At 49.6% G+C, this 25,905-nt stretch overlaps 2 protein-coding genes and 1 long non-coding RNA gene across 8 annotated transcripts in view; 1 reads left to right on the forward strand and 2 right to left on the reverse strand.

Moving 5' to 3' along the window:
- VOPP1 (VOPP1 WW domain binding protein) overlaps positions 1 to 10,863 on the forward strand; it is a 90,532-nt gene extending 79,669 nt beyond the window's left edge. The window contains exons 4-5 of the mRNA XM_027124104.1: positions 454 to 590; positions 9,146 to 10,863. Coding sequence (XP_026979905.1) covers positions 454 to 590; positions 9,146 to 9,336 — 328 coding nt within the window. The 3' untranslated portion in view covers positions 9,337 to 10,863. The remainder of the gene's footprint in view (positions 1 to 453; positions 591 to 9,145) is intronic.
- Positions 558 to 14,771, reverse strand: LOC113629569 (uncharacterized). The gene is made up of 3 exons (XR_003436609.1): positions 14,255 to 14,771; positions 1,597 to 1,780; positions 558 to 671 (listed from the first exon to the last, which is right to left on the reverse strand). It is a non-coding gene; the product is annotated as an uncharacterized LOC113629569 (long non-coding RNA).
- A 673-nt stretch (positions 14,772 to 15,444) lies between these two features.
- The window catches only part of LANCL2 (LanC like glutathione S-transferase 2), a 65,051-nt gene continuing 54,590 nt past the window's right edge, over positions 15,445 to 25,905 (reverse strand). For 4 of the 6 annotated variants that reach the window (XM_027124101.1, XM_027124100.1, XM_027124099.1 and 1 more), the window contains one exon: positions 22,376 to 24,878. In XM_027124101.1, the coding sequence (XP_026979902.1) occupies positions 24,726 to 24,878 (153 nt within the window). In that variant the 3' untranslated portion in view covers positions 22,376 to 24,725. Of the gene's footprint in view, positions 17,238 to 22,375; positions 24,879 to 25,905 lie in introns of those variants that run through there. The other 2 variants (XR_003436608.1, XM_027124102.1) reach the window with 2 other exon arrangements.

The following is a 25,905-nucleotide window of genomic DNA, read 5'->3' on the forward strand; positions in this document are numbered from 1 at the left end:
CTCTAGGAAGGGCACTTAAAAAATTTTTTTTATGGATGTTCATATAATAATGGAGAGAAAACTGCTAGAAAGGATCACGTGCTTACTCTTCTTGCTTTGACAGTAAAGAAAAATGGGGGAAATAGACAGCGAAGACCAGCAGTAGTGTTCAAACTGGATTGAAAAGGCATCTCCCGTTTTGACTAAAATATCGAGTTGAGGTCAGGAAGGTAATTGCACCAGCCCTTTGAAGCCAACAGCCATTTGGAGCTTTTGAAGCAGAAAGCTCACTTCGAGAGCTTCTCAGCACGAGTGGCCTCCATCCAGGGGCACCCAGAGCTCTGTAAGCCAGCTGTCTCCCTGGTGCGCTCCACCGGGCCCGTCCCGGGGGAAGGTGGTCGGGGAGGACCAGCCAGGGAGCCCTGCCATCTGCCCGGGCCTCTGCCTGGGGCCTCACCCTGTGCTCTCGCCCAGGTTCCTCCTGATGATGGGCGTGCTCTTCTGCTGTGGAGCCGGCTTCTTCATCCGGAGGCGCATGTACCCCCCGCCGCTGATCGAGGAGCCGGCGTTCAACGTGTCCTACACCAGGCAGCCCCCGAACCCCACTCCAGGTCAGCCAAGCCCTCTGTCCTTGTCTCTCCTCCTTTCAGTTTACATGTTCTCTGTAAGCATGTTCTCTGCCACGGAATATGCTGGAAGAAAAAATTCAGGCCATGTTTATTCATTTAAGTTCTGATGATCAACCTTACTGTGCATTTGTGCTGATAATAAGTGCCATGTCTGCTGTGTTGTATGTCTGTCACCTCTTATTCTTACCTAATTATTGGTGCATCTTTTATGCATGTTTATACAGCACATTATTTGCTCTTTTTTCCTAAAAATTATTTCATGTGTAAATTTTTATGTAGAAACTGTACTGTCCATGATATTCTTAATGCTTCTGGACTAAATATTAATCGTGTTACTAAATGGTGATTTGCTTAGATAGTCTGTCCTTGCTGATCATTTGTTTTCTTTTGTTTTGCTTTTCATTCGTTCATTCAATAAGCGTTTGCTGTGCGTTTATGAGTATTGTGAGTACTTATTAGTTGTGCTGCTATAGACATGTCTGCACAAGTTACATTTGGCCTATTTAGGGAACATTACCCAGAGTGGTGCCCCAGGGTCAAAAAGAATTCGTGGTTTCCTGATTCTTATAAAACGCTGCTTTAACTACCTAAACCTCAGACATACTGTGGTGGGTGAATTCAAGTTTCCCTCGGGACACGAGCCCGTTCCTTGTTTTGAAATTACATGTGAGATGTTTCCCTTCCCTTTGGGGGCAGGGGGCGCCAGGGACTCTGCAGGGCTGGGGAGGCACTGCTCCTCGAGCTCCTGTCTTTGGGCCCGTGTGGTGGGCCAGTGGCTGTGTGGCTCCCTGCGTGCCACCTGCCCCGTCAGGCTTCCCACCTCCAGAGTGTGGGCGGGCTCCCTCTATTCATCACACGCCACAGGGAGACAGTCGGACATCTAGAGTTCTGTTCCAGTGTTTACAGAGTTCCGGTTCTGTAAGATAAGTCCTAAGATCTGCTGTACAGCGTGGGACCTATAGTTAGTAACGCTGTGTCGTATACTCACGCCTTTGCTGAGTGGAGGTCTTATGTTGTGTCATCACAAATTCAGAGGGCAGCAGGAAATGCTTGGAGGTGATGGACAGGTTTATGGCATATACTGTGGTGACGGCTTCACGGTGTATATGTATTTCTAAACTCATCAAGTTGTAGACGTTACATATGTTCACCTTTTTGTATGTCAATCACACCTCAAAGAGAAAAGAAAGAAGTTGGGGGATTGAGCGTGGGAAGAGCTGTCTCTCATCAGCCCTTTAGACACAGAGATGCAGAGACGGGCATTTGCTGGTCTGTGTTTTAGTTTTATTCCACCAAACACTCCGCCGGGTTTTCTTTTATTATTTTTTAAAACGTTGCTAAAAATCTGAATATGTGTTTTCCACAACAGTTCTGAGGTTGCTGTAGCTTAAACTTTCTCTCAGGGTTAGTACCACTTTTCATGCATAAGTGGATTTTTATTCTTTCATTTTTGGAAAGATTTGAATAGCTTCAAATCTATGCTCCAGCATAGGGCAAAGTGAAAATTTTCAGTTAAAATGGGAGGCCAAACCTAGATTTTATCTGGCTTAGTCTGAGTTGTCAGTCCTTTGATTTTTTTTTTTTCAAGAAGCAGACAGTAGATCAGAGACATGGGTAAAAGACTAATGAATTTCCTTTTCCTTCTGTCTTCATGACATGGATTTTTAGTGGCCTGTGTGGCCACAGACGCAAGATGCCGCGTGTGCTTGGCCCACAGCGTCAGGCCTGGGCTGGGGCCCGGGAGCGGAGCTGCCTGCACACAGCGGCCTCTTTTCTTCCTTTTTTTTTTTTTTTTTTTTTTGCGGTACATGGGCCTCTCACTGTTGTGGCCTCTCCCGTTGCGGAGCACAGGCTCCAGACGCGCAGGCTCAGTGAATGACGTATCAATGAAAAATTAATACAAAAACATATGCAATGTAAGTGAACTGACATTTAAAGGTAAATTCATAGCCTTATTCTTTGTTACAAGTTTAAAATAAGAAAGTGAATTAGCTGACCTCTCCTTGAAAGAGGTTCAGAAATTAATAAACTCACAGAAAGCAGTAAGAAGTACCTAATAAAAAATAAAAATTAATTACAGGAAAAAGAAAAATCGATTTGCAGATCTAAAAGTTAGTGCTTGGTGAAAGGCAATAAAAGTAAATGATATTGCTAATATAGGTCCAGAAAAAACTTTAATTGGAAAAGATACATGCACCCCTATGTTCACAGCAGCAGTATTTGCAATAGGCAAGACATGGAAGCAACCTAATGTCCATCGACAGATAAATGGCTAAGGAAGATGTGGTATATATACACAAAGGAATATTACTCAGCCATAAAAAGAATGAAATGATGCCATTTGCAGCAACATGGATGGACTTATCATATTAAGTGAAGTAAGTCAGAAAGAGAAAGACAAATACCATATGATATCACTTACATGTAGACTCTAAAATATGACACAAGTGAACTTCTCTACAAAACAGAAACAGGCTCACAGCCATAAAGAACAGACTTGTGGTTTCCAAGGGGGAAAGGGGTGGGAGAGGGATGGAGTGGGCGTTTGGGATTTCCAGATGCAAACTATTATGTATAGAATGGATAAACAACAAGATCCTGCTGTATAGCACAGGGAACTATATTCAATATCCTGTAATAAACCATAATGGAAAAGAATATAAAAAAGAATATATATATATATATATATATGTCACTTTGCTGTACAGCAGAAATTAACACAACGTTGTAAATCAACTGTCCTTCAATAAAGTAAATTTTAAATAAAGTAAATGACATTGCCAATCCCATCCCTAATAAATCTAATTAGTAAAGCTGGATAAAGAAGAAGTAAAATCATAAATTGAAACATTACACATCCAGAGATTAAAAATCACAAAGAAGTACTCCTGAAATGGAAAATTCTGGTAAGATAGGAAAGTGCACATTACCAAAGATTCATTAGAATATTGAAAATTTCAGTGTTCCACAAAGCAAGCAAGAGTTTGAGGATGTTTTCAAAGAGTTAGCTCTCCGAATGGCTCCAAGTTCACATGGTATCTTTGAAACTTTTAAGAAACAGTTCATGTCAATGCTTATGAATTACTACAAGTATAGAAAGTTATGGAAATTACCTAATTTGTTTTGTAAAGCTAGTATAACTTGTAGAACTAGTGTAACCAAAGTGAAATTATATTGGATCGTGTTTAATGATCGGAAATACAAAAATCTTGGGAAACGGAATTAAACAGTGTGTCTGCTCGGTTGGGGCGCTTGTCAGTCGACGCATCTCTGCTGAATCTAGGGCTCCCTCTCAAATCGCACAGAGACTCTCAAGGAGGAAGAGACGATGGCTGCAAGGGGTGGAATAACTTCAAGTCTCCGGAGAAGGAGGCTGTGGCCGGCTTAAGAGCGCAGCCCGGGGCGGGTGGTGGAGCCCGGGGAGCCTGGGCCGTGACAGCCCCCAGCCAAGCCCTTAGTCCTCGGATGGCGCCCAGAATGTCGGTCCCTCACGTCACCAGCCTTCTCTGGTTTTGCCCGTCCCTCTTTAGCCGGAACTTCTTCCCCCATTTCCTCACCCCGTTGTGAGACACACGCCGCAGTGGCGAGAGCCTGGGCTTGCCAGTACACTACTGGGTGCAAATTCCAGCGCCTCCATGTGGCAGCTGTGTGACCTTGGCACGTTTTGTCTCGCTGAGCCTCCGTGTCTTCAGGAAAGTGGATGCAAGGCCGATACCCTTGCTGTCCCCACCGCGCCCTCCGCATAGGGTAGAGATGCAATGCAGGTGAGGGAACAGCGGGGGCAGCGGTGTGGCTGCAGCCGTTTTGCCCACTTCTCCTGGTCCTTTCCTCTCTATCTCCTGGAGAAACAGTCTTCCTCTAACTCCAGCTTCTTCACAGACGCTCTGTCTTTTCTTTCTCTAACTAAACCATCTACCGTAAGCCTTCAGAATTGAAGGGCAAGTTCTCTTCTCCCACATTCCGCCCCCGCTAAGTTAGGGAGATGGTGCAGGTGTCCCCTTGTCTCCTGGCCATCATTTCTGTACCCTTACAGTCCCGGCTACTTTGAATCCCATGCCAGTTGGCTGTGCCGCTCTTTGTCACCATTTTGCTACTGTCTGTGAGCATCTCTTCTTTGAGGACTTGGGAATGTGTCTGCTCAAATCACCGACCCGCAGTGGCACGCAGTACAGAGGCTGCCTGTGTGAACGCCGGGTCCTTCTTCCCACGCACGGAACTGTGGGTCCCTGTGTGCTGCTTCTCTCTGCCCAATTGACAGGACGTGTTGGGTGCCCTCCTGTGTACCAGGCTCTTTGCTAGACAGTGGGGTTCAAATGTTGAACCAGGCTTATAAGGTCCCTGCCATCATTGAGCTTATATTCTCTGTAGAAATCCTCTCTCTTTCCTGTATTTCTGCCCCTACCTCTATAAACGCACTCAAGCATTTCCCATCCTTAAAAATACTTCTGCCGTAAGAATATACAGTGGGGAAAACACAGTCTCTTCAGTAAGTGGTGCTGGGAAAACTAGACAGCTACATGTAAAAGAATGAAATTAGAATATTTTCTCATACCACATACAAAAATAAACTCAAAATGGATTAAAGACCTAAACGTAAGCCCTGAAACATAAAACTCCTAGGAGACAACATAAAGCAGAACACTCTTTGACATAAGTCCTAGCAATATTGTTTTTGGATCTGTCTCCTAAGGCAAAGGAAACAAAAGCAAAAATAAACAAATGGGACTACATCAAACTAAAAAGCTTTTAACAGGGAAGGAAACCATCGTCAAAACAAAAAGGGAACCTTCTGAATGGGAGAAAATATTTGCAAATCATATATAAGGGGTTAATATCCAAAATATATAAAGAACTCATGCAACTCAACAACAAAAAAACCAAACAACCTGATTAAAAAATGGGCAGAAGACCTGAATAGACATATTTCCAGAGAAGATATCCAGATGGCCAATAGGCACGTGAAAGGACGCTCAGCATCACTGATCACCAGGGAAATGCAAATCAGAGTCACACCGAGATATCACTGTCAGAATGGCTAACATCAACAAGTTAGCGAGGATGTGGAGAAAAGGGAACCCTGTGCACTGCTGGTGGGAATATAAGTTGGTGCAGCCACTATGGAAAACAGCATGGAGGTTCCTCAAAAAACTAAAAATAGAACTAATAGAAATAAAATGATCCTGCAGTTCTACTCCTGGATAAAACGTCCAAAGAAAATGAAAACACTGATTTGAAAAGTACATGCCACCCAGTATTCTTAGCAGCTCTATGTACAGTAGCCAAAATACGGAAGTAAACTAAGTGTCCATCAACAGATGAACGGATAAGAAGACCTGGTGTATATGTGTGTGTGGATATATATATACTGCATTACACACACACACACACACACACACACACACACACACACACACACACACAATGGACTACTACTCAGCCATAAAAAAGAATAAATTTTTGCCATGTATAACAATGTGGATGGACCTGGAGGGTATTATGCTAAGTGAAGTAAGTCAGACAGAGAAAGACAGATACTGTCTGTTATCACTTACATGTGGGATCTAAAAAAATACAACGAATGAATATAACAACACAGAAGCAGACTCACAGACATAGGGAGCAAACTAGTGGTTACCAGTAGGGAGAGGGAAGGATGGAGGGGCAAGATAGGGGTAGGAGGTTAAGAGGTACAAACTGCTATGTCTAAAATAATAAACAAGGATATATTGTACAGCCCAGGGAAATATAGCCATTATTTTGTAATAACTTTAAATGGAGTATAATCTATAAAAATTTAGAATCACTGTGTTGTACACCTGAAACTAATATAATCTTGTAAATCAACTGTACCTTAATTTAAAGCAGTTTTTTTCTGTTTGTTTTGTTTTGGCTGCGTTGGGTCTTTGTTGCTGCGTGCAGGCTTTCTCTAGTTGCAGTGAGCCGGGGCTACTCTTCGTTGCAATGCACGGGCTTCTCATTGTGGTGGCTTCTCTTGTTGTGGAGCACAGGCTCTAGGCACGTGCGCTTCAGTAGTTGTGGCACGCAGGCTCAGTTGTTGTGGCTCGCGGGCTCTAGAGGGCAGGCTCAGTAGTTGTGGTGCACGGCCTTAGTTGCTGTGCAGCATGTGGGATCCTCCTGGACCAGGGATTGAACCCGTGTCTCCTGCATTGGCAGGCGGATTCTTAACCACTACGCCACCAGGGAATTCCCTTAAAGCAGTTTTTTAAAGAATTTAAAAAAAAAAAAAAACACGTCTGCCCTTGTCATGCATCCCTTTAGCCACCACCCCTCCCCTCTGGTCTTCACCCCTTACCCTGGAGCAGCTGTTTGCCCCGGCAGCTGGGCTTCTGTGCCAGCCATGGTGCTGAAACCGCTGGCCAGAAATCCCGAATGTCCTGTGGGCTGAGAAGGCGCGGTGCTGCCCTGTCCCCTCCTGAACCCCGCCCGGTGACACAGCTCCCGCCTCACTGCTTCACTCTTTCCTCGCATTCTCCTTTCATTCTTTGCTGCCGCCTACGCCTCCTGTGTTTCTCCTCGTCTGACTGCTGGCCTTGTCTGCGCTGCTCTCCCCAGCCGTCCTCTGGCCCTTCTACACACTCCTCCTGGGAGGTTTCGGCCAAGGCCACGTCTGTGCTGCCACTTCCACAAAGAAGGCCCCCAGAGCTGCCTGGGCTCCCGCGGGCCCTGCCCTTTTCCTCTGTCCCCTCTCTCGCCTGGTGGGCCCCTTATCAACACCAGGAGCCGGGCCTTTCCGAGGCAGGCCTCTCCTCCTCCCGACACACTCCACACTGAGCTGGTCCCGGGTCCTTGGTTACACCTCCTGGGCCCCTCTCTCGTTCTCTTGTCCCCATTTCTTCTCTCATATTCAGAGGCTTCCATTGTGTCTTTCCCGGACTATTACACTAGCCTCTTTTTATTCATCTTTAACTTTTTATTTGTATAAAATATAAAGGGATTCAGAGATAAATAAAGTATAATCTCTGCCCCTGAGAAGCGCACGGTCCTGGCTGGTCACGGGCTTGTATACAAACATGTCTTGTAAACGAGCCCGTCTCCTGGCAGCAGGCAAGATGCACCAGGAGAAGCAGGTGCCGTCTGTTGGGCCACACAGGTGTGAGACGAGGCAGGAGCTGATGAAGGTGCCACCTGTGGCTGACGGCGTCCTCCCGACACCCTCGAGTGCCTCTCTGGCCAGGTGTTTCTGTCCTGTACTCTCTCCTTCAGCACACTTGTAGATTTCCAAGACCTCCTGCACACCTCGGTGGGCATCTTTCCGGGAACCTGACCTTTATTCAGTTAAACTGTGGCAGAGGAAGATTTGCACAAAAAAAGACCCTACACGATACACACGCAGAGATGACCTCTCTGGTGCCCGAGTGTCTCCTGGGTTGAATGAGGCCTAACTCAGATACACCTGATTTCACCCAGCCCACATAAAACCCGGAGCCCACAGTTTCTCTTCTTGATTCTTTAATTGTTTAGTCAGTATCCTGTCATGTTGTCAACACGATCAGAAAAAGCAGATTTAAGGAATAGGCTCCAAAGCAGCAGCTCAGGTATTTCTACTGTTAACATGAGAGTTAGGGGGCCTCCCCAGTGGCGCAGTGGTTGAGAGTCCGCCTGCCGATGCAGGGGACGCGGGTTCGTGCCCCGGTCCGGGAAGATCCCACGTGCCGCGGAGCGGCTGGGCCCGTGAGCCATGGCCGCTGAGCCTACGACGCGTCCGGAGCCTGTGCTCCGCAACGGGAGAAGCCACAGCAGTGAGAGGCCCGCATACCGCAAAAAAAAAAAAAAAAGAGAGAGAGAGAGTTAGGGCTAGATTTGGGGCAGGGTGACCAGTGTATTTCCTCTTGTCACCGTCTATGCTCTCTGGACCCCCGTGCCCTGCACCCTGGCCCGCAGCAGGGCTCAGCCTGCATCCTACAGCCTCTCCCTGAGACAAGAGCATCCTTCTCCTGCAGCATCCAGGGCAGGGAGAGAGTCCACAGACATGTCAGCCCACCCCGCTGGCATCCACCCCGTAGGTCGTCGCCTTATCTGGGAAATGGGTTCACCTGGATGACAGGTACTCTGCCCTGATTAAACGTTAATCCAGCAGGTGGGAGTGGAGCTGATACTTCAGCAAACTGTTCTCAGAAAGTGCGTGGAGGCGCCGGTGATGGTTCTGGCCGAGATTCGGGAACACAGGGTCCTCTTGTCGGTTCTCTCTGAGTTGACTCACCTTTCCACGCCCAGGCTGTTTAGGCTGTAAGGGACACTCGGCCCTCTCCGTTGGTAATTTCTTGGTGCACCTCCCCGAGGTCTTGGTCCCTGCCGCACCTGATCCCGCTAATGTCCCTCCGTCACTTAGACACCCTCTTGGGTTGTGGTGCTTTCTGGCTGTCTGCATCCAGTAGAGGAGAAGCTCCGGGAGGCCGGGGCTGGCATGTCCCCTTTGCTCGTCACCTGATCCCGGGTGCCCTGCTGTGTCTGGGCCCTGGCTGTGATGGGCTGTGGGTTTTTTCTGCTGTGCTCACATCTGCTTACCTGTCTTTCAGGAGCCCAGCAGCTGGGGCTGCCGTTTTACACCGACCCTGGAGGACCAGGGGTGAATCCTGCTGGGAACCCTGTGGCGATGGCTTTCCAGGTCCAACCCAACTCACCCCAGGGAAGCATGGCCTACCCACCGCCCCCTTCCTACTGCAACACGCCACCGCCCCCATATGAACAGGTGGTGAAGGCCAAGTAGCCGGGAGCGGCCTGGCACCTGCCTGTGCAACTGGCCGGGGAGGCCGGGGGAGGCTGTCACCCGCCCTCCCTGGCGCCCCATCACTGTTCACCTCCAGGAATGGTCTTCTGAGCCACTAAGGGCAAATTCCTTTCCGATATCTTCAAAGCAAGCACAGCTTCCTTTCAAGCTTTCCTTGGAGGACCAGTATTTGAATTCACCCCGTGTCTCCTCTGTTGCTTCTGTTTCCAATGTCATCTGTGCTCTGGCCGAGTGGACAGTCCCGAGGGTTGACCCCCAAGGGTGGCGCACCCAGACCCTCAGGGGAGAGACCCCGGCAGAAGGTGAGGCAGGGCGCGTGCAGGTGAGTACGCGCGAACGCGAGGAGGGGCCCAGGGCGCCCGGAAGGCCCCCCACACGGCAGGTGGCCCGTCTGAAATGAGGCACCACAGGGCCAGCTGTGTGAGCCCCTTGCCCGTCAGTCTTCCTCTTCCAAAGGCTCTCAGAGAAACAGGCGTGGGCAGCGCAGCCTCGGAGCCCTCGCTTCTCCATCCCCTTCCTGAAGACCAGAGCTGCCCTCTGCACAGCCAGGGCGGGGAGAGCCCTGGGCACGGCTTGCACCTCAAGGAGATGGGGATCCAGAGTCAGGCCAAGCCGCTGTCTATAGTTACCTGAAAGTCACTAAGGAACGTTATTTAAATTCATGGGAAATTGCCCCCTGCCTCCAACCGGACATTGTGTTTGATGAGCTCTTGGTCTGACTTGGGGAAAAAAGTGTTCGAGCCCTTTTCAGTGTGTCCTGTGGAAGGTGGCGTGGAGTCCTGTCCTGAGGTCAGACTCGGAGTCTTTCCTGGACATCGGCAGCTCTCTGGCCTGGGATCACGGCCAGGCAGCTCTGCGCCCTCCCCTGAGGTAGCTCTGACGGTGCGTTGTGATGGACGCTTTCAAAGCAGACAGGCACATCCGGCTGGGAAGCCACGTCAGCCTCTGGAGAGAGGTGTCCCAGCAGGGCGCAGTCAGTGGCTCGAGCCTGGGTTGGGCAGGCCTGGGCCCTGGCTGGTTGGCCTCAGCAGGTGTACGCCGGGCTCCGAACAGGAGGAGCTTGCTAAGAAAGAGACGGGAACGCAAGACCCCAGGACTGCAGAGCGATCTCTTCAGAAAGGGCTGAACAGATTTCACTGATGATGAGTTCATCAAAATTAGAATAAAGAAGATCTGGTTGGAAACGCAAAGCCTGGCTCAGAAACCTCTCTGGCCCTGGGATCACAGGTAGTCCTGGGGTTGTCAGGGGGCCGGGGTCCTGTTCCTCTGCGTAGCGAGTACTGCCCACGATCGCGTATTTAAACCCAGAGTGAGCCCTGACAGGTCACGTACAGGAAGGGCAAAGCCGCGTAGCCGAGACATGTAGATCCCTGTATATGTAGTGGTGGGGTGAAGTGCTTTTTTTTTTTTTTTTTTTTTTTTTTGCGGTACGCGGGCCTCTCACTGTTGCGGCCTCTCCCGTTGCGGAGCACAGGCTCCGGACACGCAGGTTCAGCGGCCACGGCTCACGGGCCCAGCCACTACGCGGCATGTGGGATCTTCCCGGACCGGGGCACGAGCCCCCGTCCCCTGCATCGGCAGGCGGACTCTCAACCGCTGCGCCACCAGGGAAGCCCAGAGTGCTTATTTTTGAAATGAACTCAACAGAGCCTCTTGAGGAGTTGTCACTCATTGAACCTGAGCGTCAGGACATCTCACCGAGTAGATACTGAGGGTTTTCATTCCCTAGCCCTAGTTGCCGTGTCCCTGCTCTACTGGGACACGTCTGTGGTGTAGGAGTGAGGAATCAGGATGGGGCCACAGTGACTTACCTTTTCTAAGGGTGGGGAACCTGGGAGCCTCCCCGGGAATCCCACAGGACACTCCTGGAGCCAGATGAACCCCTTGGAAACAGTCTGTGAACACGGATGCTGCTGCCGGTGTCTTTGACCACCGAGTGTGACCTCCGAACTCCTGGGCCCAACGTCAGTACCTCCCCGCACTCAAGTCCTTGATTCTAACGAGACAACAAAGCGCAACATTTGCTGTTTACAACCCAGGACAACTACATGGGTCCAGAAGGTCCTCTTCCTCCAGGTCATTCGTTCTGCATCTTCAGGCCCAGTTTCTCCCTTTACTGTTCTGAGGAGGAAGCGCGCCGAGAGCTGCCCCTGGCGTTGGCCTGGGCACAGCTGAGTAGCCACCCAAACGTCCGTGACGAAATTTTGTTTATCTTTTTGATAGCAAATGATCTTGAGACAGTGATTTATGTAGCACTCAACAGTTTTATATTCATGTTTGTGTGAGATAAATTTTGTTTTCCCTTGAACCGGGGTGAGAACCCGCTACTGTGGGCACTGACACTGTGTGTGGAAATTCCACTCGCAGTGACATTTCCTGCCCATTCTGTTTCCCCCCGTGCTGTCGGTGGACAGTGCCCACTGCCTGGAGCCGGTCCAGCTCCTGGTGTGTGAAGTTCCACAGAGTTCCGTAGCAGGTGTGGCCAGGAGGAGCTGGGAGCAGATCCGTGCGTGCTTTTCCTCTTGTAACACTCGGCTTATTTCTCTTTTCTGTTCTTTTGATAGGGTCGTGTTTCCTATGTATGCAAAATAAAAATAAATTTGGGTGTGTGCTTTGACTTTTTTGCTGGGGAGTGGGAAAGAGGGGAGCGACGAAGTTTCTGAAGAAGGATGCACAGTGGGCTCTCAGTTCGGCTGGGTGGGGTGGAGCGCGTGAGGAATGCACCCAGTCTCAGGAGAACTGGAAATTAGATGCTGTCCAAGAAGATAAGGAACTTTTGTTTTACCAACACATTTAAAATATCTAGCTAAGGAAAAAATTATCGGAATAGGAAGACAGAAGCATTAATTATATGGACTCACAGCTAATACTGATATTAATTATCTGGGGGCCTGAGTGTGCTTTGCATAGGTAGGGGAGCCTTGATTTTAAAATCCAACTCTAGGGCTTCCCTGGTGGCTCAGTGGTTAAGAATCCGCCTGCCAACGCAGGGTACACGGGTTCGAGCCCTGGTCCGGGAAGATCCCACATGCTGCGGAGCTACTAAGCCCGTGTGCCACAACTACTGAGCCCACGTGCTGCAACTACTGAAGCCTGTGCACCTAGAGCCCATGCTTCACAACAAAGAGAAGCCACTGCAATGAGAAGCCCGCGCACCACAAAGAAGAGTAGCCCCCGCTCGCCGCAACTAGAGAAAGCCCGCGCACAACAAGGAAGACCCAATGCAGCCAAAAATAAATAAATAAATTTAATAAAGAAAAGAAAGAATCCAACTCTATTTGGTCAGAAACTGTATTTCTCTCACAGATCCACAGCTGCTACAGTTAGGCTGTATTTTAGATGAATCACCAACTGAGATAATGTTTATCAAGAAGTGTCTTACAATTTACTATATTAAAACAGGACAGGAAACAAGGTAGAAGAGGCCAGCCTGCCTGCTGGTGGGGAACGCAGAGCTGAGTTAGACGCCTCCCTGGACACCCCGCTGGTCCTCAGCTTCCCCCAGTGAAACGGGAGCAGGTCGTTTACACATCAAAGGTCATGACTGGAGACGGCAAACAGTACTCACTCTTGTCTGTCCCTCCCAAATTTCACGGAACTCCAAAAAGTCCATAATAGTTATCAAGGCAAAAAAGTGCAAGATCAGAAATTGTAATTTCTGAAATAGAAGGTGAGTTGCTGTCAAGAAAGGGTAGGGAGGGAAAGGCAGTAGTTGGCTTCGTCATGCCTGTGATGGTCAGGAGGAAGTTAGCAGCGTGCCCCCGTGTGGGTGCAGAAGAGATGCGGATACGGATTGCAGAAGTCGTGTCCTCTCGCCAGAGCCCTCATCCCCCAAAACCTGCTAACCACTCGTGCCCTTGAATGAGTTTCTCCCCTCAGAGGTGACAAGGTTGTACTCACAGGCAGCTAGGACCTTTCTCACCTGAGTCTAGGACTGGGCCCTAGGATGCAGGTACAGGAGTTGGATGGGTGGAGGGGTGAGGGGGGCAGAAAGAAGGTGACAGGATCCACCGAGGGCAGAGTCTGGTGGGCGGGAGGCCTCCTGTCTCCAGGTCCCCGGGCAGGCAGTCCCGCTCTCCACGCCCCTTCTCTGCGCTGCCCTGAGATGCGAAGCCTGGTCCCTCCCTCCAGGCGGCGGAGCGGGGAAGGTCCGTTTGTCTCGTCCTCAAGTACCCAAAGGCCCCAGTGCCCGGCACGTGTAGTTCGGTTCTGGGGAGACCTGGGAAGGCACGTCCGCGCCTAGCTCAGGCCGGTGCCCGGCCAGCCGAGTCCCCCAGAGCCTGGGGAGGACGCTCTGGGCGCGCTGACCTTGGAGACCGGCCCCCTCTGCCCACCTTCTGCGCTTGCTCTCACCGTGCCGTCCTCGTCGCCCTGTGTTGTGGTGAGGGCCCTGGCTTAAAACTCGCGGTGGAGCCGCGCGAGGGACCATACGCGCACATGGACGGGCGTTCCGGACGCCCTGCCTCGGAGTCGCCCTGACGACTGGGGGCACGGGACGTCCTGGTGTCCCCGTTTCCTCATCTGGAAAGTGGGGCTACGGAGGCGCCCAGGGTGTGGTGCGAGTTGGACAGCCAGCGACGCACGCGACACCCCGCGATGAGCCCGGTACCGGGGACCGCGGCTTCTGCGCCCAGATCGCCCGCCCAGAGAGGGGACCGGAGACTGGGCCCCGGGCCGCGCCCCAGCCCCGCCCCGCCCCGCCCCAGGTTGGGGCGCGGCACCTGCGTGAAGCGGGTGGGGCGGCCCCGGGGAGGTTCCAGGAGGGGACCCTGCTTAGCCCTTCGTGGCAAAGTCCCTGCTGATATTTTTTTACTCAAAACCAAACCCATGCCTTTATTTTTAATCTAAAATGAAGACCGTACAGGAAAGCACAAAGCAAAAGGTAAACAGAAATCACCTGCGACCCCAGTATCCCGAGACTGCAGCTGGGCGTGTTTCCGTCGCTTTCTAGGTCCCTCGCTCTGACGACACAGGTGCACCGCGGGATCCTTCGTAGCCCGCTTTCCGCTAGCATTTTCCCTGGCATTTAAATAGTCTCCTGCTTCTTCCCTGCAACGATTAAACAGCGCCCCACCACACGGCTGCGCCGCAGGTGATTTAACCCACACACTCCGATCTAATTTTGGGGTCGCTCCATTTTATTTTTCATTTTTAAACAGCAAAGTATTCTACACACCCAGAATAATGAGCGTAACTTTTGCCTAAGGCGTATGGTGGATGCCTGCCGGATGCTCGGGAGCGAGCGGCGAGGGGCCGGGCCGGTGGTGGGTGAGGACGCAGGGGACCCGAGTCGCCCTGAACTCCCGCCGGGCCCCGAGGCGCTCCCTCCCGCGCCAGCCCGGACCCCCCGGGCCGTGGACGCCTAGTCCCGGATGACTGTGCGGGCCGAGATCGCCTACAAACCCCCAGGACGGTGGCTGCCGTGGAAAACCAGGCTTTCTTGTGACGCCTCTCAGTTTGCTGGCATAACCGCGGATGCTGCAGGGCAGATGTACTCACGTGAACACGCTCAGGACACAGGACGGAGGCGCCCCGCGCAGCTGCTCCACTGCGCCGCCTACCACCGCCTGCATTTTACGTTTACCACCGCCTGCTTTTCTTCCTAATTTTACCACATATATGTTTTGTTTCACTTTTCGGTATTAATGTAGTTCTCCAACTTGCTTTTTTTGCAAAAATTGTTGCTAATTTTTCCCTATTATGGACAATGCTGTGCTGAGCGAGCTTGTGACCATTTTTAATGTTCATCCACATTTATTTCCTCAGAATAAAACCTTAGACTTAAATTGCTGGCTCGAAGCATCTGTACCTTTCTTCGGGCTTTCGGCAAATATTCCCATTAGGAAGATTGTACTGACGTGTCCCAGCAGGCTTCGCAGGCACTGCGTAAGAGCCACGGTCCATGCATAGCTACCAACTTGAGGAGGGGCTGGAAGCCCCATTTTTGTTCAATTTGTATCATTTATTACATGAATCTCTTACCAACTGTGAGAAGCACCTTCTCGAAAGGTGTGTGGTTGGCAAGACCAAGGCTGGCAAGACTAAGCTCTCATGGAAAAGAGAAGGTTGGGGAGAAAACATGAAATATAGCATATATTAAATAAATATATTTATGAAATATTTATGATATAGAAACGTAGCACTGAATATATATAGCATTAAGTATATAGATACATGAAATGCAGCTTTAAATATATATTACGAGTGGAGTAAGTAAAACTTCTCTAAGCCGTCCACCCCCAAATACCTCTGGCACTCTTCTCCTAAATGTCCTTCCTCAGTTTATTATTCGGGTGGCAGCATCACGGTCTGGGGCAGCCTCTCCCCTGTTCTTTGAGGACGCACACATCCTACCTCTTGAAGTGTTTGAACCAGCCCAGACCTGGCAACCTGAGTCCTCATCTTCATTCTTCAGTGAGCACACTGTACTCATCATGGGCTCTGGAGTCAAAGCATCTCTGCCGCTGAAGCTCACTGGTTAGCCTCCGGTGAGGGATTCTGCACTCTGAGCATCAGCTTCCTCAACTGAACCGTGAGGACAGGAACACCTCCATGTTGTTTGGTTTAATCCAACCCCCATTCCCTTCCCTGTTTCTTCTGTAGAAGCCAGAAGAGCCACACATTTTCTTTGCGACGGGCACAGTCTTGGCCAATGATAGATACTACAGAAGTCTACTCTGGGCCTCTGGGAAAGATTTCACTTTTGTCATAAATGAGACTGGAGTTGCTGGCACTTGCCACATGCAGGTTCACCCTGCTTTCAACACTGATGTGATATCTGGAGCTGCAGCAGCTACCTTGTGACCATGACGGAAAGGCCAAGATGATCACAGAGATACCAGCTTTCATAGGGTTGAACCAATTCTAGGTTTCTTATTACCTGAAAAAATAAATTCCTGTTAATCAGAGATTTTCTGTAGTAACCTTCCTTGCGGGGTGGTTGTGAGAATCATGTGAAGTAATTTTTTTAAGGACTAAATACAGTACCTGACACTGATAAATATTTTATGATTATTTTTAGTAGTGTGATCTCAGTTGCCACAGGGTATTTTCGACTCTGATATATGCATGGCCAGGAGTACGAAGATGCTTGTCGAAGGTGATTCTCTGCTTCCAACTAGCATCAGTGACCTTGGGCAAGTCTTGAACCTCTATGGGCCTCAGGCTTCCTCAGCTGCTTATAAAATAATCAAAATTCCCTCTCAGCTCTAAAATTCTTTGATTTTATTTTCTTTTCCCTAGAAATCTTTCCATCACAGGATGTAGCATCCCGACTGACGAGCAGAGAAGGATGTGGAGGGCGTGTGATATTCCTAGTGCAGTTTACAAGTCCCTCAGGACACCCTGGGACTCCCAACCAGGCCTCTGCATGTGATGCAGTACTGAGTACAAAATACCACCTAAGAGAGTCTTGCCAAAAATGTCCAACCGGGATATAACCACATCTGGAGCAGCGTTATCCGACAGAAATTTTTATGATGATGGAAATACTTGCACTGCCCAGTACAGTAGCCACGGGCTAAATGTGGATATTGGGCACTTGAAATGAGGCTAGGGTACATATGGCTGATTCACCTTGTTATACAGCAGAAACTAACACAACATCGTAAAGCAATTATAGTCCAACAAAGATATTAAAAAAAAGAAATGAGGCTAGGGAGATGCAGGAACTGGATTTTAAAATTTAACTTAATCTTCATGAAACTAATTTACATTCCGATACTCACCGGTGGCTAGTGGTTACCATATTGGACAGTGTAGCTCCAGAGTCCAAACTGAACCTCCGAGTTGCAGGAAGTGGGAGATGGCAGGACAAGTTTCCGTGGGGAAAGAATCAGACAAACTCACGGGGGAGATTTATAAGACAACAGTCCTGGTGTCCTCAGAAAGTTGATGTCGTTAAAAACAAAACAAAAAAGCAGGTGAGTGTCCTAGGTTATGAAAAGATTAACAAAATATAAAGCAGGAACCTAGATTGGATCCCGACGGAAAACAACAATACAGACTTAAAGCACTCCTGACTCGGTCGGGGCACCGGACATGGCCTGGATGCAGCATAATATTACAGAATCATTGTTAGTTTTCTCAGGTGTGACACTGGTATTGTGATTATGCAGCACATTATTATAATAGTAATTTATTTTTGGCGGCGTTGGGTCTTCATTGCTGCGCGCGGGCTTTTCTCTGATTGCGGCGAGCGGGGGCTGCTCATTGTTGCAGTGCGCGAGCTTCTCATTGCGGTGGCCTCTCGTTGCGGAGCACAGGCCCTAGAGCACAGAGGTTTCAGTGGTTGCAGCACGCGGGCTCAGTAGTTGTGGCTCACGGGCTGTAGAGTGCAGGCTAAGTAGTTGTGGCACACGGGCTTAGTTGCTCTGCAGCGTGTGGGATCTTCCCGGACCAGGGATTGAACCTGTGTCCCCTGCATTGGCAGGCAGATTCTTAACCACTGAGCAACCAGGGAAGCCCCTACATCATGTTTTTTAAAAGCTCCCATTGGATCACATTGGTTTACAAACATGCTATTTAAAAAAAAAAAAAGTTTTTTCTTGATCTTATTTCTCTTACCAACTATGGCCCCATTTCTTTCCTCTCTTTTGCAACCAAACTCCTTTTAGCGTTGTCTGTTTTGCTCACCAATTCACCAAGGACCTCCAGGCTGCTGGATGCAATGGCCAACTCCTAGCATTTCTCTCACTTACCAGGATCGGCTGAAACAGCTGGTCGCTCCTCTGCACACGTAAAATTTCCTCACTGGCCTCCAGGAAAACAGACCTCTACCCAATGAGGTAGAGGTCTTCTTCTCATCCTCCTTTGCTGGAGCAAACTCCTCCCGATTCTTGGTGTTACGTGGCCAAGGCTCTGCCTTAGCTCCTTCCTTCCCTATTCCCTTTCCCCTCACTTTCTGGGTGAGCTCTCTCAGCTCATAGCTGTAAATAATCAACATGCAAATGACTCCAAAGTGTCAGTTCCCTCCCAGATTTCTCTCCAAAGTCCGGCCGTCCCGGTCACCTCAGACTCCACATGCCCTGACCCCCGACTGGCCTCTTCCACATCTCAGCTGCTGGCGACGCCCCTTCCAAGGCTAACTCTGCTCTCTCGTGCTCTGCACTGGCCGTCAGGAATCCTACTGGCTCTAGGACACAGCAAGAGGCCGACCATTCTCGCCAAGCCCACATCATTTCTCTCCTGGACCAGCCTTCTGGTTTCCCTACGTCCACCAGGCATTCTCTCAGGATGTCCCCTTCGACGCATCAATCAGATAACATCCTTCCTTTGCTCAAACCCTCCAGTGGCTCTGTACTTCACCCAGAGCAAAAGCCAAACTCCTCCGAATGGCCTTCCAGGCCCGGGCCTTCCTTCCTCCCCGCCCCCTCCCCCGTGTGGTCATTCACTCCACTCTTGAACAGGGCACGGCCTTTGTCAGGTGCTCTTTCCACAGGTACTCATCTGGCCAACTCCTTCAATTTCTTCAAGTCTTGGCTCAAATGTCACCGTCTCTAGTCTTACTCTGACCATCCTGTTTAAAACAGTAATTTGGGTTCTCTCCACCATCAGTCCCTCTTATTTTGTTTTATTCTATCTTTCTTTCCGTATTATTTATTACCTTATAACATAGGAGAACAGTTGTCTATTCAACCTTATTGCTTGTCTCTCGCTGCTACACAAACTCTACAAGATAAAACTTTTTGACTGTTTTGATCACTGATGGATTCCAAGTGCCCAGAATAATGTGTGGCATTGAATAAGCCCTTCATGACTATGTGTTGAATAAATTAAGATCCTCAAAGAGATAAAATATTGCAACAAGAAGAGGATATACACAAAAGATACCCTGAGAACAAGAAAAACTCCTGGAACTAAACACACAATGGAAGGATTCGAAAATAAAGTTGAAATCTCTTGGAAAGGAAAGCAAAAAGGTGGAAGGGAAAAAAACATTAAGAAATAATTCAAGAAAATTTCCTAGAATTGAAACACACAAGTTCCCAGATTGGAAGGGCCTACCAAGGACCCAGGACTACGTCGACAGATGAATGGATAAAGAAGATGTGGCACATATATACAGTGGAATCTACTCAGCCATAAAAAGGAACGAAATTGAGTTATTGGTGGTGAGGTGGATGGACCTAGAGCCTGTCATACAGAGTGAAGTAAGTCAGAAAGAGAAAAACAAATACCGTATACTAACATATATATATGGAATCTAAGAAAAAACCAAAAAGTTCTGAAGAACCTAGGGGCAGGACAGGAATAAAGATGCAGACATAGAGAATGGACTTGAGGACACGGGGAGGGGGAAGGGTAAGCTGGGACGAAGCCAGAGAGTGGCATGGACATATATACACTATCAAATGTAAAATAGATAGCTAGTGGGAAGCAGCCGCATAGCACAGGGAGATCAGCTCGGTGCTTTGTGACCACCTAGAGGGGTGGGATAGGGAGGGTGGGAGGGAGATGAGAGAGGGAGGAGATATGGGGATATATGTATATGTACAGCTGATTCACTTTGTTATAAAGCAGAAACTAACACACCATTGTAAAGCAATATACTCCAATAAAGATGTTAAAGAAAAAAAAAAAAAACCCAGGACTAGGCTCATCATCGTGACAGAGAAAAAACTGTACAATTTGCAAAGTGCTCACAATCAAAACACAACATCTGAGCACAAGGAAACAAGAATCACTGTGGCTCTGAGGTTCTCGGAGGTAACACTGGAAGCTAGATGTCAGTACGATGCCTTGAAATTTCAGGAGGAAAGTGGCTTCCAGTGCAGAATTCTCTAAACAATCTCTGATTCAAGTGTCAGGGCAGAACAATGACACCCTTCAGGCAGGCAAGTTCTCAGGACTTTCAGTTCAGCTGCAGGGAGCATGGTCCTTCTTGCTACTGGAGAGCCTCTGGAGGCAGCACCGTCCTGTTCATTACCCCCCTTTTAGTTCCCAGCAGCCAAGCATAAAGCGCTGGATAACTTCCCTGTGGCCTCTCTGACGAAATGGTTGAAAAGCTGGCTTCCTCAGTTCTTGGGACCGTGGGAGACACTTGTATGATTGTGGGTGGATATGTGATTACGCTGCTTGCTACATGTTTTATTTTCTCATGAACAATATTTTAAGGAGGGCATAAGGTCCCTGTTAACATGTGACCAGCACTGCATCTGATGATGATCTTATGAAAGCCACAAGGATCTACCTGGTACAGAAGCGGGAAGACCTCCAGGGGCATTAAACAAAGAACAGGCTGGAGGACGGAGAACCCAGCCTCTCTGAACTTCTAGATTTTGTTTGTGTAAGCCTGAAACTGTGGCTTGGTTCCTCCTTGCCCCTGTGGCAGACTCTTCCCCTTGAAGGACCCTGGTGCGGCTGGGCACACACGCCCACGCCCACGCCCACGATGGCCGAAAGCTCGGGGATGCTAGGCAGAGCAGTGGTGCGCGATGGTGGCGTGGCTTGGGATTTTGGAGCTGGACAGACCTGGGTTTTCATTTCATTACTCAGGGGAGTGAGCCCGTTTCTTCACACACAAGCACTACATGCACACCTTCAAGTCCCCCATCACAGAGCACTTCCGCATGCTAGATGCTTTCTCCATTTGTTATTCCGTTTTAATTCTCCCACTAACCAAATAAGGTTGGTTAGTCCAAATACGGTCCTGATTACACAGAGACTCTGCAGGAAACAGCTGATCCAAATTCACACAGCCTGCTCCAGCCTCTGCGCTGGATGCCCACTCCACAGGCTCCTTGACGACTGGGGCCAGCCGCAGCCTCACGCCAGAGGTCACGGCGCTGCAAGGCTGAACCGGTCACGCTTCGCCGCGGTGCCCTCCTGCCATTAGCAGAAGTGCACGCCTGGAGGCCCGCCGCCCCGCCCGCGCTGCGGAGGAGCTGTCCGAGGTCCTGACACAGGCGGGCCGGCCTGAGCCTGAGCGGGGCTGCGCCCTTCTGCAGGCGTCCGTCGCGGGGCCGGGCGAGCTGCAGGAGGGTGGCTGTCGCCGTCACTCTCGGCACCGAGCACAAGGCCTGGCATGCTGGGTGGAGCACTTGAGCAAACTGGAGACGGAAATGGGGGCAGGGGCGCGTTGTGAGGCCGACTGGACGCGTCATAGCCTCCGTCACCCAGAGACCCAACCCCAGGGAGCAGGGGCCATGGAGGAGCCTGCGACCTTCCTCTGATCAGGAGAAGCGATGACGCAGCACGGCCTTCCAGGCCACCGGCCAGTTTGACAGAAGGCTGACAGGCGCTGGGGGTGACCGTCTGGTTGGAATGGACACCTGGCTCTCCTCCAGAACACATGATATCAGTGGAAAAACAGAGACCTGAAAGGAAGGGGCCCTTGAAGCTTAGCAAAGAGACTGGGAAGGAGTAAAGACAGTCTGTAAACACGTTTGGGGGACCTGGACCTCACGCCTGGGTCCTGCTTTTGTGAATTTAGCAACTGAAGTGATAGCGGTTGAGAACTGCCTCACGAAGTTAAGAGTATGGAATTGCACTGAATGGTTCAAGGGACCCAGGAGGGCAGGGGCACAGATGACAGGGCCTCTCCGGGGTTTCAATTTCTCACCTTCCACGTTGGGCACGTAGGGGAAGAGGTACTGAGTACAAGTCAGAAGTATGGCCACTGGCAAGAACCGTCGGGTTGGAAGCCTGACTGTCCCTCATTCCAGCCGTGACCCTGGGCGAGGCCATCAGCTTTCTCATGTGTAAGACAGTGATGAGAAGAGTGCCCACCACCATGCACGCTGTGACCCCAGCCGTGCTGGGGCCATTCATGGTGACTGTGAGTGTAAAGGCCTGTCACACGGGCAGGCTCAAGACAGGCTTCTCTTGGTGCTGCCCAGGGCTCAGAGGCCCTTGGGATAGAGAGAGAAAGCCGTCATTCTAGTGAAGTACCTAGGACGCCATAACGTGAGCAACGGCCATGTTTTCCGTGAGGAAGGCCATCTCCAGAACGGTGGCCGAGGCTTCCAACCGTCGCTCTCAAAGGCAGTGGTGAGAAGAGACGAAGACCCCGCAAGTGTCACAACAAAACCACGTTTTTACTAAGTACCGAACCAGGGAACCCCACACTTTCTGTGGACATCGTTTTCTCTTTCATATTTTAAAATGGCATTGTGCATACACATTATTTTAAACACTTAGACACATCTTGGATACAGAAATGTAAGAAATCACCGTGAGCTGCTCCGAGATCTGAAATCGCACTCATCAGAACCACTAAACCAGCTCTGGGACTCCTCTGTCCCGCTGCCTCTGGGGACTGAGAGCTGGACCCGGCACCATGCAGCCGCCCGCGTCGCGCCCCAGGAAGCGGGTTACTGTGGAGTCACAGACTGCGTCTCTGTTGACATCTGGTGGGTAAGCGGGAGGGGTCAATCCAGCTGGCTTCTAAAAAAACCCTGCAAATACAATCTCCTCCGTTTACCTCACAGGCGCGCCATCTTCCCTCAGTGTGTGAGGCAGAAACAAGCCAAGCGTACAAGGCATCGTGATGCCCAGGCGTCACGAAGGGTCACCCTCACTGCTTCCGGTCAGGAGACACGTGGCCAGGACCAGGGCCTCCATGAGCTGCCCCCTCTTGCTGAGGGGGGTGAATCCTGTGCAGCCCCACTGGCCTCCCCTGAGAAATGAGACGGCTTGGGTAACACTCTGTGCCGAAGCCCCGGGGGCTGCCCTGAGCTTTGGCCGAGGTGGCAGCAGTGCAGCTGGGCTGAGCTGTGACACCAGAGGAGCTCTTCGGACAAACAGCCCCTCAGCTCACTCACGTCCCCGCCTGCAGGTCCCGGGGAACTGGGCTGCCTGAGACGCACATGAGCAGGCCCGGGAAGACGGTTAAACACAACCGTGAGGATTTATACCCATGGAAGTCATCAGCCTAACCTGAACAGTCGTGACGGAGACTCATGAGGCATCATTTAGAAACCGAAGGGCAAGTGTTCGGGAGTCAGCCCCACCGCCAAGGCTCAGCGGGACCCTGAGGACTGCACAGAATCACACACGTGTGAAGGGATCTGTCTTCTACATGGACACTCTTCCACCTTTATGGAAGGAGTGGAAACGAGGCTGATAAACATCTGACAATCCCGTGTAGATAAGGACCAGACCATCAGAGAGACCTGTCTTGTCTTTTATGAACTGGCTTAGCTCATGAGAAGTCTGTACAAAGTCCTAGACCACTCATACCATGACAGCAAAACTCTTCTAAAAACAGATGTACAGGGTATAATTACTGAGGGTATGCTAAGCCAAAGTAATGCCCAGTTTTAAAATAAAAATTGTCAGACAGAATCGTAATTTTCTTGGTTAGAAGACTGTTTTCCATATGCATAAATGCAGACTAGTACTTTATGCTTAATACATTTCATCAAAGGTGAGACTTTTATCAACCAAATAGTAGACAAAAATAAGGACTAAAATCATTCCAAATTTGTACTTGGATAACTTTCCAAGTTTTGGAGTAAGTTTAATTGGAGGGACATGGAAGAGATGAGTATCTCTCTGCTTATTATGCATCTGGAATTGTATCCACTGCACTTATAGCACTAAGTCATAATGTTGATAGAACCGAGGTGCAGCCTGCTTTAATAATATACACCGAATCTAGACTTGCCAGCCCTCAGTCGCTGCTACATGATTTACAATGTGGCCACGAAAACGGTTCCCTTGAGTGGCCCTGGTGTCGTGAGTCCACCCCCCAGGGCACGGGCTGCCTTGGATTGCGAGGAGGGTCCGGAACTTCACACAAAGAGCCTGAGAATGGGAGCCCCAGCAGAGCTGCAATGCACCCCCTTTGGCTTCTTAAAAACACTGAGGTGAGCACAAAACACAAAGAGGGAGCATTTGACTACCTGGTGGAAAGGCTCACCACCCCCTACTCCAGCAAACCCCCTCTACCTGTTCTATTTCTTTTCATTTCTGGAGTGGTCTTTCTCTCATGCTGATCTGAAAGGTACCCACAGAAAATGCTGGAAAGTCTTACGACTGCGACATCACTGCGGAGAATCTTCTGTTACATAGGACAGACACCACCTGCCTATTTCCTGTTTGTCAGTACAGAAAACACCCCACTTTAAATATTATGTACAGAGAAGAGGCTGCCGCGTGCCCTCATGCACAGCCAGCTCGGGCTCATGGACAGAGAAGGGCTTCCGTTTAGAACCTACACCTACAGACAGCAAACACCAAGAGACATGCACACACTACAGAGAACTGGACACGAGAAATTCATATTTTACACCAGTGAGGGAACACTGTTACAGAACGCTGATGGGATGGTCTGTCATCACACTCTGACACAGGGGGTCTGGGAGGGTGCCTGCTTCTCCTTTTTCTCCCTCTTTCAGGATTCACACTTGGTTCTGTGTCAGGCATTAAGCAACCTGGTGGCTTCTGGTCCAGTTGGATCTCTCAGTTGTCTTTTTGCACCTTTGTATCCCTCTGTGGAGAGCCGAGTTCAAATGCTGGAAACCGTGATGCCTCTGGGGCCAGGATGTCGGAGAGGAAGTGAACAGTGCCAGCCATACCTGCAACGCAAAACGCGGTCCTTCGTGAGAAAGAGTGCGTGGTGGGGTCCAGAACCAAGTGACCTCTGATCGCTGCCTTTACTGGGGATGTAAGGATGTGGGAAAAGGTGGGGAGGACTTTGAAAATAGCTTCACACGCACAAAAAGGAAATCTTCACATCAGCACCCAGCAGGTAATACCAGTTTTCTTCATTATCTTAATTTTAAAAATTGGTTTCTGAGCTTTGATCTTGTATCTTGACACTTTAAGATGATTTCACAGAAGTGCTAACAAAAAAGGGCGCTGCTACTGTGATATTCCAACATATAAACGTCCTCTCAGAGCCTTTACGTTTTTATTCCAAACGGAAGGTTGCATTTTGGGTTTCAAAAATGTTATTTTAAAACGAACTTTACTTGCTTGGTCAAAATCCCCACCGCCAATCACTGCAGTAACTCAGCAGCCTACCCGAAGGATCCCTTGGAGGGAAGGAGCTCCTCCACAAAGGGTCCTGGGCGCTGTGGGCCCTTCCAGCCTAGTGGCCTCCACACCGGCACTCACCCATCCAACGAGAACCTAGTCAGCACCTCCTGCCAGGCACTTGTGAGGCACAGGGGCCCAGAAGAATTCAAGAGCTTCCCAGCCTCTCGGGAGGGTACATTCGAAGATTTTCACCCGCTGGGGCTTTGAATTTGCCATTATCAACTTGAATTTATGAACCTGAATGAACTCCATTTAGAGTTCAGGTATTAACTGTGTTATATGTGATACAAATACACCTCATTTTTATGACCCAAAAGATGACATTTTTATTCTGAGAAACATTTTTTTCATTACGGTTTCTTTGAATATTAAAAAGATCTTATTCTGCAAAAGATAATGACAGACGCTCTAATTTTTGCTCGTTTATCTATTATATGATTAAAATCTCAGTAGCTGAAATAAAACACGGCATTAGCACGACAGACAGTTCAGACATCAAGAAGATAACGAAGGACTGCCACCAAAGCTTTTTATGCACAAAAATTTAACCCCTCAAGTGAACTG

Source organism: Aethalodelphis obliquidens, unplaced genomic scaffold, assembly GCF_003676395.1.
Source record: "Aethalodelphis obliquidens isolate GAN/ISIS:26980383/991018 unplaced genomic scaffold, ASM367639v1 scaffold27, whole genome shotgun sequence".
In the NCBI taxonomy this organism is placed as follows: Eukaryota; Metazoa; Chordata; class Mammalia; order Artiodactyla; family Delphinidae; genus Aethalodelphis; species Aethalodelphis obliquidens.